At 37.0% G+C, this 14,244-nt stretch overlaps 1 protein-coding gene across 4 annotated transcripts in view; it reads right to left on the reverse strand.

Annotated features, from left to right (window-relative positions):
• Positions 1-843: 843 nt before the first annotated feature.
• ZMYM1 (zinc finger MYM-type containing 1) overlaps positions 844-14,244 on the reverse strand; it is a 31,297-nt gene continuing 17,896 nt past the window's right edge. For 2 of the 4 annotated variants that reach the window (XM_055341744.1, XM_055341746.1), the window contains 4 exons: positions 11,621-11,774; positions 9,978-10,115; positions 9,765-9,802; positions 960-9,246 (listed from right to left, as the gene is read on the reverse strand). In XM_055341744.1, coding sequence (XP_055197719.1) covers positions 6,946-9,246; positions 9,765-9,802; positions 9,978-10,115; positions 11,621-11,774 — 2,631 coding nt within the window. In that variant the 3' untranslated portion in view covers positions 960-6,945. The other 2 variants (XR_008666636.1, XM_055341745.1) reach the window with 2 other exon arrangements.

Consider the following 14,244-nt stretch of genomic DNA (forward strand, 5'->3'; position numbering starts at 1 on the left):
TCCCTCATGAATAAATAAAATCTTAAAAAAAACACAATTCTTAAATATTATCAAATATCCAGTGTTCACATTTGTTTAAAGTGGGATCCAAACAAGTTGTGCATACTGCAATTCGTTGACATGACTCCTACTTCTAAGTTTATAGAATCTTCTGTCATTTTAGTTTTTTATTAAAGTGTTGTTTGTCCTGTGTAGTCTCTCAGGATTTGGATTTTGCTGGTTACGTCCCAATGATGTTTAATAGGTTAATATGTTCCTCTGATCCCATCTTTCCAGAAATGAGCACTTAGGTCTAGGGTCTTTGTGGTGGCAGCAGTAGTCACGGATGATCACTGTCTAGGCCCATTAATTCAGATGAGTGATATTCTAATTTTATTATTCCTTCTTAATACTTGTAAAGCTACCACCCTTGTATTAATGGCCCTCCAATCAAGTTGTTATCCGACACTCATTCTCTGGTAGATTCCTCAGGTCCAGGGATCCTGGAGACAATGTTCTATGAGTTTGCATATTGATGATAGTTTGCTTGTGGCTTTTATACTTGAGTCAATTTTGTTGGGCATGTGGGTGGCTCAGTCAGTCAAGCGTCTGCCTTCAGCTGAGGTCACAGTCCCGGGGTCCTGGGACCGAGCCCTGCATTGGGCGCCCTGCTTGGTGCAGTCTGCTTCTCCCTCTCCCTGCTTGTGCTTTCTCCCACATTCTCTCTCTCTCTTTTTTTAAAAGTCAATTTCGTTGGAATATAAAATCCTGAGTAAGTTTATGTTACTTCATTGTCTTCTGGCACAGAATGTCATTATTAGGGCAGTCCCGGTGGCTCAGTGATTGAGTGCCTTTGGCCCAGGGCGTGATCCTGGAAACCCGGGATCGAGTCCCACGTCGGGCTCCCTGCATGGAGCCTGCTTCTTCCTCTGTGTCTCTGCTTCTCTCTGTCTCTCATGAATAAATAAAATCTTAAAAAAAAAAAAAAAGAACATCATTATTATGAGGGACACCTGGGTGGCTCAGTGGTTGAGTACCTTTGGCCCAGGGTGTGATCCCAGGGTCCCGGGATCAAGTCCCACGTCAGGCTCCCTGCAGGGAGCCTGCTTCTCCCTCTGCCTGTGTCTCTGCCTCTCTCTCTGAATCTCTCATGAATAAATAAAATCTTTATTTATTTATTTAAAAAAATTTTTTTTATTTATTTACGATAGTCACAGAGAGACAGAGAGAGAGAGAGAGAGGCAGAGACACAGGCAGATGGAGAAGCAGGCTCCATGCACCGGGAGCCCGACATGGAATTCGATCCCGGGTCTCCAGGATCCCACCCTGGGCCAAAGGCAGGCGCTAAACCGCTGCGCCACCCAGGGATCCAATAAATAAAATCTTTAAAAATAAGTGTCATTATGAAAAACCATGATAATAATCAGATTTACCTTCCTTTATAAGTGACTTGGCTTTTTAGCCTGGATTCTCAAAGGAATTTTTTTCTTTAAACAAAAAAAATTTTTTTTGGCCATGACTATTCTGGGTCACATTCTTAAGCATACAGCTTATCTTTTCAATACATAGTCTTTTTCTTTTTTTATAGATTTGAGAGCGAGCGTCAGGAGAAGGGACAGAGGGAGAGAGAACCTCAAGCTGACTCCCCAGAGCCCAACACCCCATTGCATGATGCTGAGATCATGACCCCGGCCGATACCAGGTGTCACTCAACCGCCTGAACCACCCATGGGCCCCCATACATCAAGTCTTTCCAATTTCAGGCAAGCTCCTTTGATTTACAGAGTATTCGTCAGGGTCCAGTGAGGACAGAGAAGCCCTATTAGTTATCTGAGCAGAGGGACTATGAAAACAAATGAACAAGTAAGTAAAGAGGTAAGTAGGTTACTGAAACAATAAAAAGAAAACACCAAAATGTCATAGAAGCAAATTCTCAGGGATGAGAGAACAGAATAAAGGAGATAGGAATTAAAATTTAGAGGGACCTCATGGAGCTGAAAGTCGGACCTCTGAGGAAGGATGCTGGTGCTGCTGGTGGGCCTGAGACCTAGATCCCCGCAGTCACGCTAGCATCTCACGACAGGATCAAAGCGGTTCCGTAGGTGTTGTGAAAACTGCAACTGTGTTCAGTTCCTGCTCGGGAGGGAGGAGGTGCTCTCACAGTGAAGCAGCACTGTTGGAATGATGTTCACAACCATGCACCTACATAAAGCCCAGGAAGCACACAGGAAGGAACAAATCCCTTCTCCCTCAGGCTTGGCACCGTCCTCCAGTGTCCCCTATGGTACAGGCTGGAGGAGAACTGCTGTGTTTCGGAGATCCAGCTTTATCATCCACAAAGCAGACAGAATGGTGGGTGTGGAGCTGAGGCAAAATCTTTTTTTTTTTTTTTTAAGTTTATTTATCCATGAGAGACAGAGGCAGAGAGAGACAGGCAGAGGGAGAAGCAGGCTCCATGCAGGGAGCCTGATGCGGGACCCAATCCCAGGACCCCAGGATCACACCCTGGGCTGAAGGCAGGTGCTCAACCGCTGAGCCACCCAGGTGTCCCAAGACCAAATCTTAGTAACTGGGATCCGGTTTTTACTATTTGTTCTTTTCTATCGCTTTGGATTACTGTGTAGCTTTTGATGTTCTTTTCCGTTGCCTCAATTTTTCTGAAGATTCCTTTTATATGGATATCAAGTCTTCTGTATTTGATAACACTTTCTCTTGAATCCTTGCAGTCTCTTCTTTTGACGGGAAACATTTCCTTCCTGCCCATTCTGTTTCTTAGGGATTATCAATCATGTCTTACTCACATTGGAGTCCCTCCTAGTTTAGTTTTCACATTTTTTTCTTTTTAAAGTAGGCTCCGTGCCCAGTGTGGAGCCCAGCGCAGGCTCTGAACTCCCAACCCTGAGATTGAGACCTGAGCTGAAATCAAATCGGACACTTAGCCGACTGAGCCAACCAGGCGCCTGAGTTTTCAGTTTTAAAGTGATTTTTCCCCTTTAATTTCTAATGCTTTGCTGAATTGTTACTGATCTTTTAAAATCTTTCATCTACTTATCTGAACTTTTCTAATTTTTATAGCTTTCATAATTTTCTTATTTCTATAGCTTGGTTTAAAACCATTTTTATGTTTTTAAGGATAATTGTTTTCTATTTTTGTATTAAATCCTACAATTCTGTTGTTTGCTTCTATGTGAAATGCATTTTCCTGTACTTTTAGGGAGGTAGAAAGGACAACTTAACTTTTCTGGCCCCAAGGTTCATTCAATTCTATTATTTTCACAAAATTACTTGAGATTCTGCTTCTGATTCTCTCCTTCATTTCACTCTATACATGGTCTTTCCTTTGTCCCTACTATCCCTGTCCTGATCAATTTGGTGTCTATAGCTAGCAGTTCCTCCTTAATTGAGCTGTTTGGAAATAAAGCTTGTATCTGTTAGTTTCAAGAGTTCATAAGAACCAAAAAGAAAAAAAAAGTTCATATGGACTGAGACTACTCCAAAATCTTCAGAACTTAGCACAGTCCCCTTAAATTCACCAGCTAACTGACATCTGCAGGAATCTTCTGTTTGGGTTGTTGTTTCCAAATTAGACTGCCATGCTTTCTAGTGGAAATCTGTTGATTTGGGGGATCTCTTGATTTTCAAGGCTATCAGATGTCCCACTGCTTTTCCTCCATGGCTTTCTAAAGATAGCCAATACCATTCAGGATTGCTTTTGAGTTTGTCACTACCTAATCTTATTTGGGGACTATGGGGATACACGGTCACCAAGATTGGTTGAAGATGCTGGGCATCAATTTCTGCTTCAATGGATTTGGGGAGATTAAAAAACCTCTTCTGTTATTTATACACTTCTGGTGGTTAATCTTTTATTTGGGAACATTTCTGACAAGTTTGTATTAAGAGTTAGTAGAACACAGTGATTGGGAGCACGGGCTAGTCACACTGCCTAGATATAAATCCTACGTTCACCATTTACTAACTGTGTGATCTGTATCCCTTTGTGTTTTTGTTTCCTGTGTAAAACAATAGGTTGTTGAGAGATCTAAATGAAACAACCTATGTAAAGCACTGAACAGAATACTATATTACATAGTAGGTATTCAACCAAGATAGCTGTCTTAATTACTGTATTTTTCTTTTTCAGGTCTAGGTCTTATATTACTCACTTTATAGACTACCAAAAAAAAAAAAAGTAAAAACCAAAACATTTGAATATTAAAAAAGAAAAAACCCAACCCAACCTCTTGAAATCAATTCCTGGTTTCATGATAATATAGAAACTACAACTGCGAACAGCTAGAAAATAATGAAAATGAGAAAAAGACATGGTTGACAAAGGTGAGTTCAGAGGAATATTCAGAGCACTAAAGCACTTTCATTACAAAATAGAAAAGAATGAAAATACATGCAAGAAGCATTCAGTACTAGAGGTTAACTAATTGCCTTCTATTTTGTTTTCTTTCTCTTTTTTAAAGGTAAAGTAGAGGGCAGCCTGGGTGGCTCAGCGGTTTAGCGCCGCCTTCAGCTCAGGGCCTGATCCTGGAGACCTGGGATAGAGTCTCGTGTCGGGCTCCCTGCATGGAGCCTGCTTCTCCCTCTGCCTGTGTCTCTGCCTCTCTCTCTCTCTGTGTCTCTCATGAATAAATAAATAAATAAAATCTTAAAAAAAAAAGGTAAAGTAGAAATCAATGAATTAAAAAAAAAAGACAGTAAAATGATAATACCAAATGTTGGTAAGTATGTGCAGAACAGAGACACTCAGGTAGTGGTGGGAAAGAAAAACATATAAAGCCGAGGCTTAATTAAAGTGGAAGATGAACATAGCCTTGAACTATCAAGTCTATTTTTAGGTTAAGTACCCTAGAGCAGACTTTCCCAACTAGCATGTCAGGGATAGGTGGCTGGGTAAGGCCTTTACTGGCCACAGCTTCCAAAACCTCATCTTTTTCCTAGTGCAGCCGCCTATAAATATTATTTTCTGTATTATCATCCACCTAAAGAACTGCTGAGTAATTTCTTCTAGCATCTTTCTTGGACCGCCACATTAGAAAGCTAAGTTTCATTGGAGTCAGGGCCTTGTTTTAGTCTCTGCAGGATCTCCAGCAGCTAGAACAGTGTTTAGTATATAGTACTTGTTGAAAAACATTTGTTGAATGTGCAAATGCATACTACATATGGAAATGTCATTGGAGTATTAATAAAAGTGCAAAATCAAGGAGTATAAAATTTCCATTTAAATAGAGAAAGGATGAACATGTACAATCATATAATGGGGTAATACTCAGCAGCTAAAAATAAATGAACTAGAAATCCATCTATAAATTTCAAAAACATTGAATGAAAAAAAATTATTGGAAGGTATGTACAATGCAAGTTAGAGTTTTATATAAAGTTCATAAATATGAAACAAAGCTATCTTTTAAGTATAAAATTAAACATTCATGAAAAGAAGCACAACAAATCATTGCTTCTCGGGAAAATAGAAGAGGAATGCTATCAGTAAACAATCTGCAAGAGAGCTCCATCTTGCTCTGTAATATTTTATTTCTGAAGTAAAAATCTGGAACATAGTAAAATGTTAGGATTTAATAGGATTAAATGTTATTTAGTATACTCTTTGTATTTTTATGTTAAACCATAATATTTTTAAAAGGTAGGACTGATAAATAAATCTAAGAATGTATCTGAAAAACAAGTAAATAAGTCACTGGCTGGCTAATCAAGAAAGGAAGCATGTAGAAATTGATGAGGAAACAGTATACAAAAAAAAAAAACTTTCTATGGCTCTATGTAAATCATTTTTTGAAAAACCTAAATAAAATGGATGCTCTCTCTAGAAAAATTACAAATAATAATTGAGGAGAAAGAAACAGAATGGTGGCAGAAAAATATTCCTAAAAGAAACAAACAAATTTCTAGGCCTAAATACATCTACCACTAAATTCTTGGAAGTCTCTGAGAGACAGATTTTCCTTCATCACCGGAACCTTTCTAAAGTATAGTGATAGAAAAAGAGTCTTTTTTTTTTTTGGGGTGTGTGTGTGTGTGTGTGTGTGTGTTATTTGTTATTCAGTCATATTTTCATAAGGAAGATTAAGAATTCATATTGTGTCATCTGGCTATTTGTGTCAACCAAAACCACAGCCATGTTTAACCATGACAGTTCATAGGAAAAGGAAATACAAATAGCTCAAGTAGATACCCAACCTTATTCTTAAGTGAAAATACGAAATTCCACTGGGGCTTAGAACAGACTGGCAAAGATTAAAATGTTTCAGAACTCTGTTTATAAAGATTCAAGGAAATAGGCAATATCACACACACATGGTTGAATGGGACTTAAATGGGCATAATCCTTATAGAGCAATTTGTCAGTATTTATCAAGAATAAAAATGCATAAATCTTCTGACCTAGTAATTGCAATTTAAAATTTTATCTTAAAAAAATAAAAAATAAAATTTTATCTTACAGTAACTCACTCATGTGCAATATGACCTACATACAAGGTTACTAAATGTGGCATTCTTTATAATAGCAAAATACTGGAAAGAATTTAAATGTTTGCTGTTAGGGACTGCTCAAATATTTTATGGTACATCCATACAATGAAATTCTATGCAGTTGTAAAACGAAATCAAGAAAAAAACTATGTACTGATATAGGACAATTCAAAAATATGTTAAGCGGACAAGCTGAAGAATGGTGTGCACTGCAGAGTACTATCTATGAAAAATATCACCAGGAGCGTATCTGAGAAACAGCTAACACAACAGGGAGGGGGAATTGCATACTACAAAGGGGAAAGAGACTTTTCATTATACATTAATCTGGTTTTTGAATTTTGAATCAAGTGATTGTTACATGTTCTGATAAAAAAAAATGTTTTCTTAGAAAATAAAATTCTGAAATTAAACATTCCAGTAGAAATACAAAATTCTTTTTACGTAAATCCAAATTAGCAAGTGTTATATTTCTTTCATCCGATGGATAAACTTTTCCACAATTCCATTGAGTCTTTCAGGTTCCATCAGTTTATTTACCAATTCCTGCTCAATAGCCATTAGGGCCAGGCCACTAAGCTTCTCTTGTCCCATGGTATGACATAAATATGTTTTAAGACGGGGCAGTGTAGAAAATATATTTTGAGCACTTGAAGTAACTGGCCAAGACAAACCAATATATAATAACTTTGATATGCAAGGAATATTATTGTGAAGACCATGCTGAATAAACAAATAGCCAAGATCGATGAAGTTGATACAATCATAATTTATGACAAAATTGAGCTTTGCATATTGCCGATAAAATCTAAGTTCTGGGATGATGTCTGCATCAAGTTTATAAAATTCTTGGACCTGTTTGGCTGTTGTTTCATTTAACGGTTCATTCCATTTAAATAATAGTTCTGAAATTTGTTTCATTTTGCAATAATCAAACTCTGAAAAACATAATTTTAAATTATCTAATATAGTGTCCAATCCTTGGTAATAAATATTAATTTTATATTGTTCTTCTGTTGAGGTAGGAAAAAACATACTATCTGAATTGCCAAAATCTATTGTTTTCTGAATTTTTCTTCTTTTCTGAAAAGAAGGTCTTTCAACTTCAAAACCTTTACTGGTTATTTTTTGACATATTTCCTCTGCTCCATCCCAGATAGTTTTGAAATAGGCATCATTTCTCTCAGATGATAAACATTCTAAAATTGCTTCTATTTTTGAAGACAATGAAAAAATATCTATGGTTTCACTTTGAAGCTCTTTGGAAAGAATTCCTGTAACACTTAACACTCGATAAAGAAATTTCAAACAAAAGATAAATTCAAATTTGGAGACCAGTATTAACAAATTATTCAATTCATCATCCAAACTTGTGTTTGAAGAATGGCTTGATACAACTTCCAAAGTTTCAATAATCTCCGGAAGACCCTCAATCACAGATAGTAACATATGATCGTGAACTGTCCAACATGATTGTGATGTATGTTTCTTGCATGTTTTGTTTTGACTTAGCTTACAGATGTTTTGAAAATTTGCAGACATTTCCCCAGACATATGAATAGTGTTGAACAAAGAGCTGAGAGTATTTAGAGTACTTCGGAGTTCTTTCACTTCTTTACAAAACCTAATTACTGCTAAATCCAAAAAATGTGCATAACAATGTATGTACAAAGCTCTTGGCTCTTCTTTTTTGAACTCTGCTGCAATTTTATTAAATTTTCCCCTCAAATTGGCGGTACTATCATAGGCCTGGCCACATATCTTATTCAGATCAACTCCAATTTGCTGCAGGTACGTTTTGATAGTCCTATGTAAGTTAGTCCCACTCATCTCTTTAACATCTATGAAGCCCAAAAATCTTTCTTTAATTAAGATAGCCTTTGACATTTTTTGTGGGTATCTTACACAAATTGCAAGCTGTTCTTTAGTGGCACTATCAGTTGTCTCATCACATATTATAGAAAAAGCTGAGGAGACATTGATTTCATCCACAATATCTTGCAGCATTTCAGTCTTTATTATTTCAATAATATCATCTTGAATTTGTGTACTATTATAGAAGTCAACTTGTGAATTCGTAAGTCGAAATATTTCTTCTCCTTTATCTTTTGCTCTGATTTCTAACAGTTCTAAAAAATTACCTTTATTCATAGATGAAATTGATTGGTCATTTCCTCTTAATGGTAAACACTGCTTCCCGAGAAATAAAATATTTTCAATTATAAGCTTTAGGTACTTTTTATTTCCTTCAATCTGCTTTGAATGAATAGATAAATTATCATTGACTGCTTCATCAGAAAACTGGTGTTCCCTCCAAAACTGCAATGACTTCAAATGCATTTTACTTTTTTCATGCTTCCTGAATTTTTCTAGAGTCTTTTTCCAATTAGAAATTCCTTGGCCTGCAAATGATTCTCCTCCACAACTAAAATTTTTTTGGCAGAACAACTGGCATGAATAACAGAATGCCACATCCTTCTTAATACTGTTTTTCAAATGTTGGAGATTTGAACACCAAGATTTTTTAATACTTCGTGATTTATCTTTAACTTTTTGTACTTTGGATTTAATCTTTGGGTGACATAGTCCATCACTTATTTTCATAGATTTCATATTGTATGTAGCATCTTGGTTTGACACTTGATCTCTTTGTACTTCTACACTGGAGTCAACTGTATGCTGACTGGGTACTGATGAAGATGGTGAAAGCCTTGGCTGTTCAACACTATTATTAGCAACACCATTACTTGATTCACTGGGCAAACTCTTAGAAATGTTTGGGAGAAAAAGAAAAAAAAACATTTGTTCGAACAGTTTTCAAATGATTAATATATCAAACATATCTATTCTAATAACACAATAAAATGAATGGGCGAGTTGCAATATGAGCTCCACTAGGGGGAAACATTAACAATTATTTATAATATAATGTTGCAATCTAGACTCAGCATTAAATGTTCAAAGAATCTTTTGGTATGTAATTGTAATAAAAATAATTTTTATTGCTCATGTGACCTAGAATATTGAAAAAGGTAATAAAGAACCCAGAGGAAAAACTATGACTAATACTACTTGTTTAAATATTCTTATTAATAGTTTCAAGTCAAACCTGGGATTCGGGAAATTGAATATGAATACCAAAAGATGTTTCTTGTTCAACTTTTTTGAGACTTAAGATGAAAATAGGAATGAATATGCATATATATATATATATGTTTACATATATACATGTACAAAATATGCTTAAAAAAGACAGGGTCGAAAATATTAAGAACAAAACTTACATCTACAATGACTTTTGCTGTTACTGAAGAAACTGTATCTGGTAAAATAAAAGAGTATCATCAATTTAAGATCTTATACTATAATCTATAAAACAGCATCACAAACTACAATTGCTTATTTCATATCAGACAACAAAAACAACCTAAGAACATAGATTCATCAAGGAAGTGAAGACAGTGTATATATCAAGTATCATTTTATATCAATTTTACCTTGTAAGACATCAGAGTTCATGATGGGCAGGGAAACATGAGTATCTGCCAATGACACTATATTGCTTATAACTGGAGTTGTATCTTTCTTTGGAGCTAAGAGCTCTGTTGAGGCATCCTGTACCACAGAAACATTTACTGAAAAAAATTAAAAGATTTCTCAACAACCAGGAGAATCAATCAGAAAGCACTGTTTAATAACCAGTGTTTCAACAAACAATGCAAATATCCAATAGCTTTAGGTATTGCTGGATATTGGAGTAGGGCTTATAGCCAGGTTCTTTAGCATAACACATTAGTACCCTGAAACTGATAATTTACATTTTCCATTTTTTAATATATTTGACCTTTGCATACAAATTCTCAGTCCCTTTATGTCATTTGCATGAAATTTCAAGCAAATCTTTACATGAAATTACCCATGAAGAACAGAAAAGAGATTCCTTCAGAATCTCCTAATGGATATCAGATCTTTCATTTTTTAAACACATTATTTTATTTTTTTAAAGTAATTTCTAGGGGATCCCCGGGTGGCTCAGCGGTTTGGCGCCTGCCTTCTGCCCAGGGCGTGGTCCTGGGGTCCTGGGATCGAGTCCCGCATCGGGCTCCTTGCATGAAGCCTGCTTCTCCTGCTGCCTGTGTCTCTGCCTCTCTCTCTCTGTGTCTCTCATGAATAAATAAATAAAATCTTTAAAAAAAAAATTTCTACACTCAATGTGGGGTTCTAACTCATAACCCCAAGATTAAGAGTCACTCGCTCTACTGACTGAGCCGGCCAAGCACCCCTAATGGGTCTCATTTCTAACTCTTTCAAGATTCATAACCCTCGGGATCCCTGGGTGGCACAGCGGTTTGGCGCCTGCCTTTGGCCCAGGGTGCGATCCTGGAGACCCGGGATCGAATCCCACATCGGGCTCCTGGTGCATGGAGCCTGCTTCTCCCTCTGCCTGTGTCTCTGCCTCTCTCTCTCACTGTGTGCCTATCATAAATAAAAAAAAAAATAAAAAAAAAAAAAGATTCATAACCCTCAACATGACTGGAGTTAGAATGGTGTCTAAGCTAGTATTGCAGAGATTTCTAGAATAAACCAGTTTACATGAAGTACAAGCCTCAGGGGTATCATTTTCTTTATTATCTATGTAAAATAGCACTAATGGTCCTATATGAGGCTCTTTGATAGAATACAAAGTTGGCCCTGGGTTACTTGTGCTTTTCTATTAGTGAACTTTCAAGTATTTGCAACTAACTCCACTTCCTATAAAAAAACATAACTGATACCCTTATTTAGCAGGGCTAAGTATAAAATTCTATATTGTAATATGATGATCTTTACAAATAAATATTAAGTCTTTGGTTGTGAAGTAGGCTTCCTTTTACATAAAACTACTGGAAAACATTTTTTTCCTTTTAAATGTAGGCTCCATGCCCAATGTGGGGCTTGAATTCAGGACCCTGAGAGCAAGAGTCACGTGCTCTACCGACTGAGCCAGCCAGGTGCACCTGGAAAACATTTTTTTTGCAACGAGTTTTATACTGTTTTGACTTGTCAGTTTAATGTTGAGATAAATCAAGGTGATAAATTAAAGGAAATTAGTAACATTCAACAGTTTCTAAATCTCTGATAACTTCTAAGCAAACATTACCTGTTGATGATTCCATCTTAGCTTTATTGTAAGCAGAGAAACAATTAATAGAACAGAAGAGGTCTGTCTTCCCAAAGTCATTGGTGGTCTCAATCATTTCATCTGAGGGCTTCAATGATTTGCAAAGAACAGATGTAAGTGTTTGGGTTGGTTTCTGTTTAAAGATTAAAGTTATATTCATATTCCTGGTGTATGACATATTATCAACAAACAAAAATACACCCATTATTGCTCCTCTTAGCTAAAATATAACAAGTAATGATAATGAAGTCACATTTTTACACTTTCTTAAAAACCGGAAAAAAATAACAAGCACTGAATGTTAATGATGCAACTGATGAACCACTAAAGTCTACCTTGAAACTAATAATACAAAATATGCTAACTAACTTGAATTAAAAACAAACAAAAAAGAGGAAAAAAAGGCACTACAGATTAGAGTGACTAAAATGAAACAGATCATTCCAATATTTGTGTTATTTATCAGATATACATTAGTAGCAGCAGTATTATTAGATACATATTAGAAAGCAGTATGCTTTCTTCATATGCAAGCAATGAAGAAAGAGGTCATAGAATATGTTTATTACTCCAGGCAATCAACTCTGATTGGATAAATACACAAAAGTCTTACAATTATATCTCTTTCTTCAATTCCACTTTAAAAAGAAAAAGAAAAAAAAAGATTTTATTTATTTACTTGACTGAGAAAGAGAGCACAAGCAGGGGGAGAAGGAGAAGCAGGCTCCCTGCTTGATGTGGGGCTCCTGGGATCATGAACTGAGCTGAAGGCAGATGCTGAACTGACTGAGCCACCCAGGTGCCCCACTCAATTCCACTTTGAATTAATACTGAGTTAATACTCAGTTAATACTCAGGAAAGCAGAGGAGCCAGAGAACAGCTGTGGGAATCATTGCTTTTCTAGTCTAACTTCATGGTAAACACTGAAAGCATATTGTGAGAAAGTAGCACAGAAGCAGTAAGATATACAGAATATAGTACATTCAGTAAGCAGTAAGTGTGTAAAGGACATGAACTGTGTGGTTCCCCATCTATTGTTTCTACTGTAACAGGAACCATCATTCTTGGGCTTAGAGCAATGGTGAAAAAGAACTGCTTTTGGGGGCATAAAATACAAGGACAAATGAAAATACCATATGCAGATTTTCTTCCATGAAAAACAGGATATCGGCAAAGGAACAATGAAACAAAAAACAGTATAAGTTTGAAAATTCTTTTATCCTTTATTAGTATGACTTTTTTATTTTTAGAAGAGCTATTTTAACATTATTTAGGGGATCTCTGGATAGCTCAGCGGTTTGGCGCCTGCCTTGGGCCCAGGGCATGATCCTGGAGACCTGGGATCGAGTCCCACGTCAGGCTCCCTGCATGGAGCCTGCTTCTCCCTCTGCCTGTGTCTCTGCATATCTCTCTCTTTCTGTGTGTGTCTCATGAATAAATAAAATCTTAAAAAAAAATTATTTAGCCCAATATTTAACATTAAGTAACAATAGTGGTATTATTTATAGTTAATTTATTATTCATCTGGGAAAGATAACAATAATTAATTTATTCTATTAAGATGTGAAGGGGGCAGCCTGGGTGGCTCAGGGGCTTAGCGCCGCCTTTAGCCCAGGACGTGATCCTGGAGACCCGGGACTGAGTCCCACATCAGGCTCCCTGCATGGAGCCTGCTTCTCCCCCCTCTGCCTGTGTCTCTGCCTCTCTCTCCTGTGTATTGTCATGAATAAATAAATAAAATATTAAAAAGAAAAAAGATGTGGAGGGAAAAAAGATGTGGTCAAAGTAAGTAAAATTCTATCAAGCAATCTACTTTAGGGTGCCTGGGTGGCGTAGTAGGTTAAGTATCTGCCTTTGGCTCAGATCATGATCCCCAGGTCCTAGGATTCAGTCCCCCTGCTCGTGCTCTCTCTAATAAATAAAATTAAAAAAAAAAAATAACTATTAAAAAAAACCCCAGTCCATTAGAAGAATTTTTTTTTTTTTTTTTTTTTAATGATAGTCACACACACACAGAGAGAGGCAGAGGCATAGGCAGAGGGAGAAGCAGGCTCTATGCACCGGGAGCCCGACGTGGGATTCGATCCCGGGTCTCCAGGATAGCGCCCCGGGCCAAAGGCAGGTGCCAAACCTCTGTGCCACCCAGGGATCCCTAGAAGAAATTTTTTAAAAGATTTATTTATTGGGGGGAGGGTAGGGAAGGAGAGTCTTAAAGCAGACTCTGCAATGACTGTGCAGCTGGACATGGGGCTCGATCCCACGACCCTGAGATCACGACCTGAGCTGAATCTAAGAGTCAGACACTTAACTGTGTCAGCCAAGCGCCCCTCAAACAATCTAGTTTTGTGTTTTTTAAAAAATATTTTATTTATTTATTCACGAGAGACACACAGAGAGAAGCAGAGACACTGGCAGAGGGAGAAGCAGGCTCCATGCAGGGAGCCCAATGTGGGACTCGATCCCGGGTCTCCGGGATCACACCCTGGGCTGAAGGCAGATGCTCAACCATTGAGCCACCCAGGGATCCCACAATCTACCTTTGGAAATAAAAAGTCACCCTATTTTTAGACTCATAGATTTGAACATTTTTCTAATTCTTATT

The sequence above is a fragment of the Nyctereutes procyonoides genome, unplaced genomic scaffold, assembly GCF_905146905.1.
Source record: "Nyctereutes procyonoides isolate TBG_1078 unplaced genomic scaffold, NYPRO_anot_genome, whole genome shotgun sequence".
In the NCBI taxonomy this organism is placed as follows: Eukaryota; Metazoa; Chordata; class Mammalia; order Carnivora; family Canidae; genus Nyctereutes; species Nyctereutes procyonoides.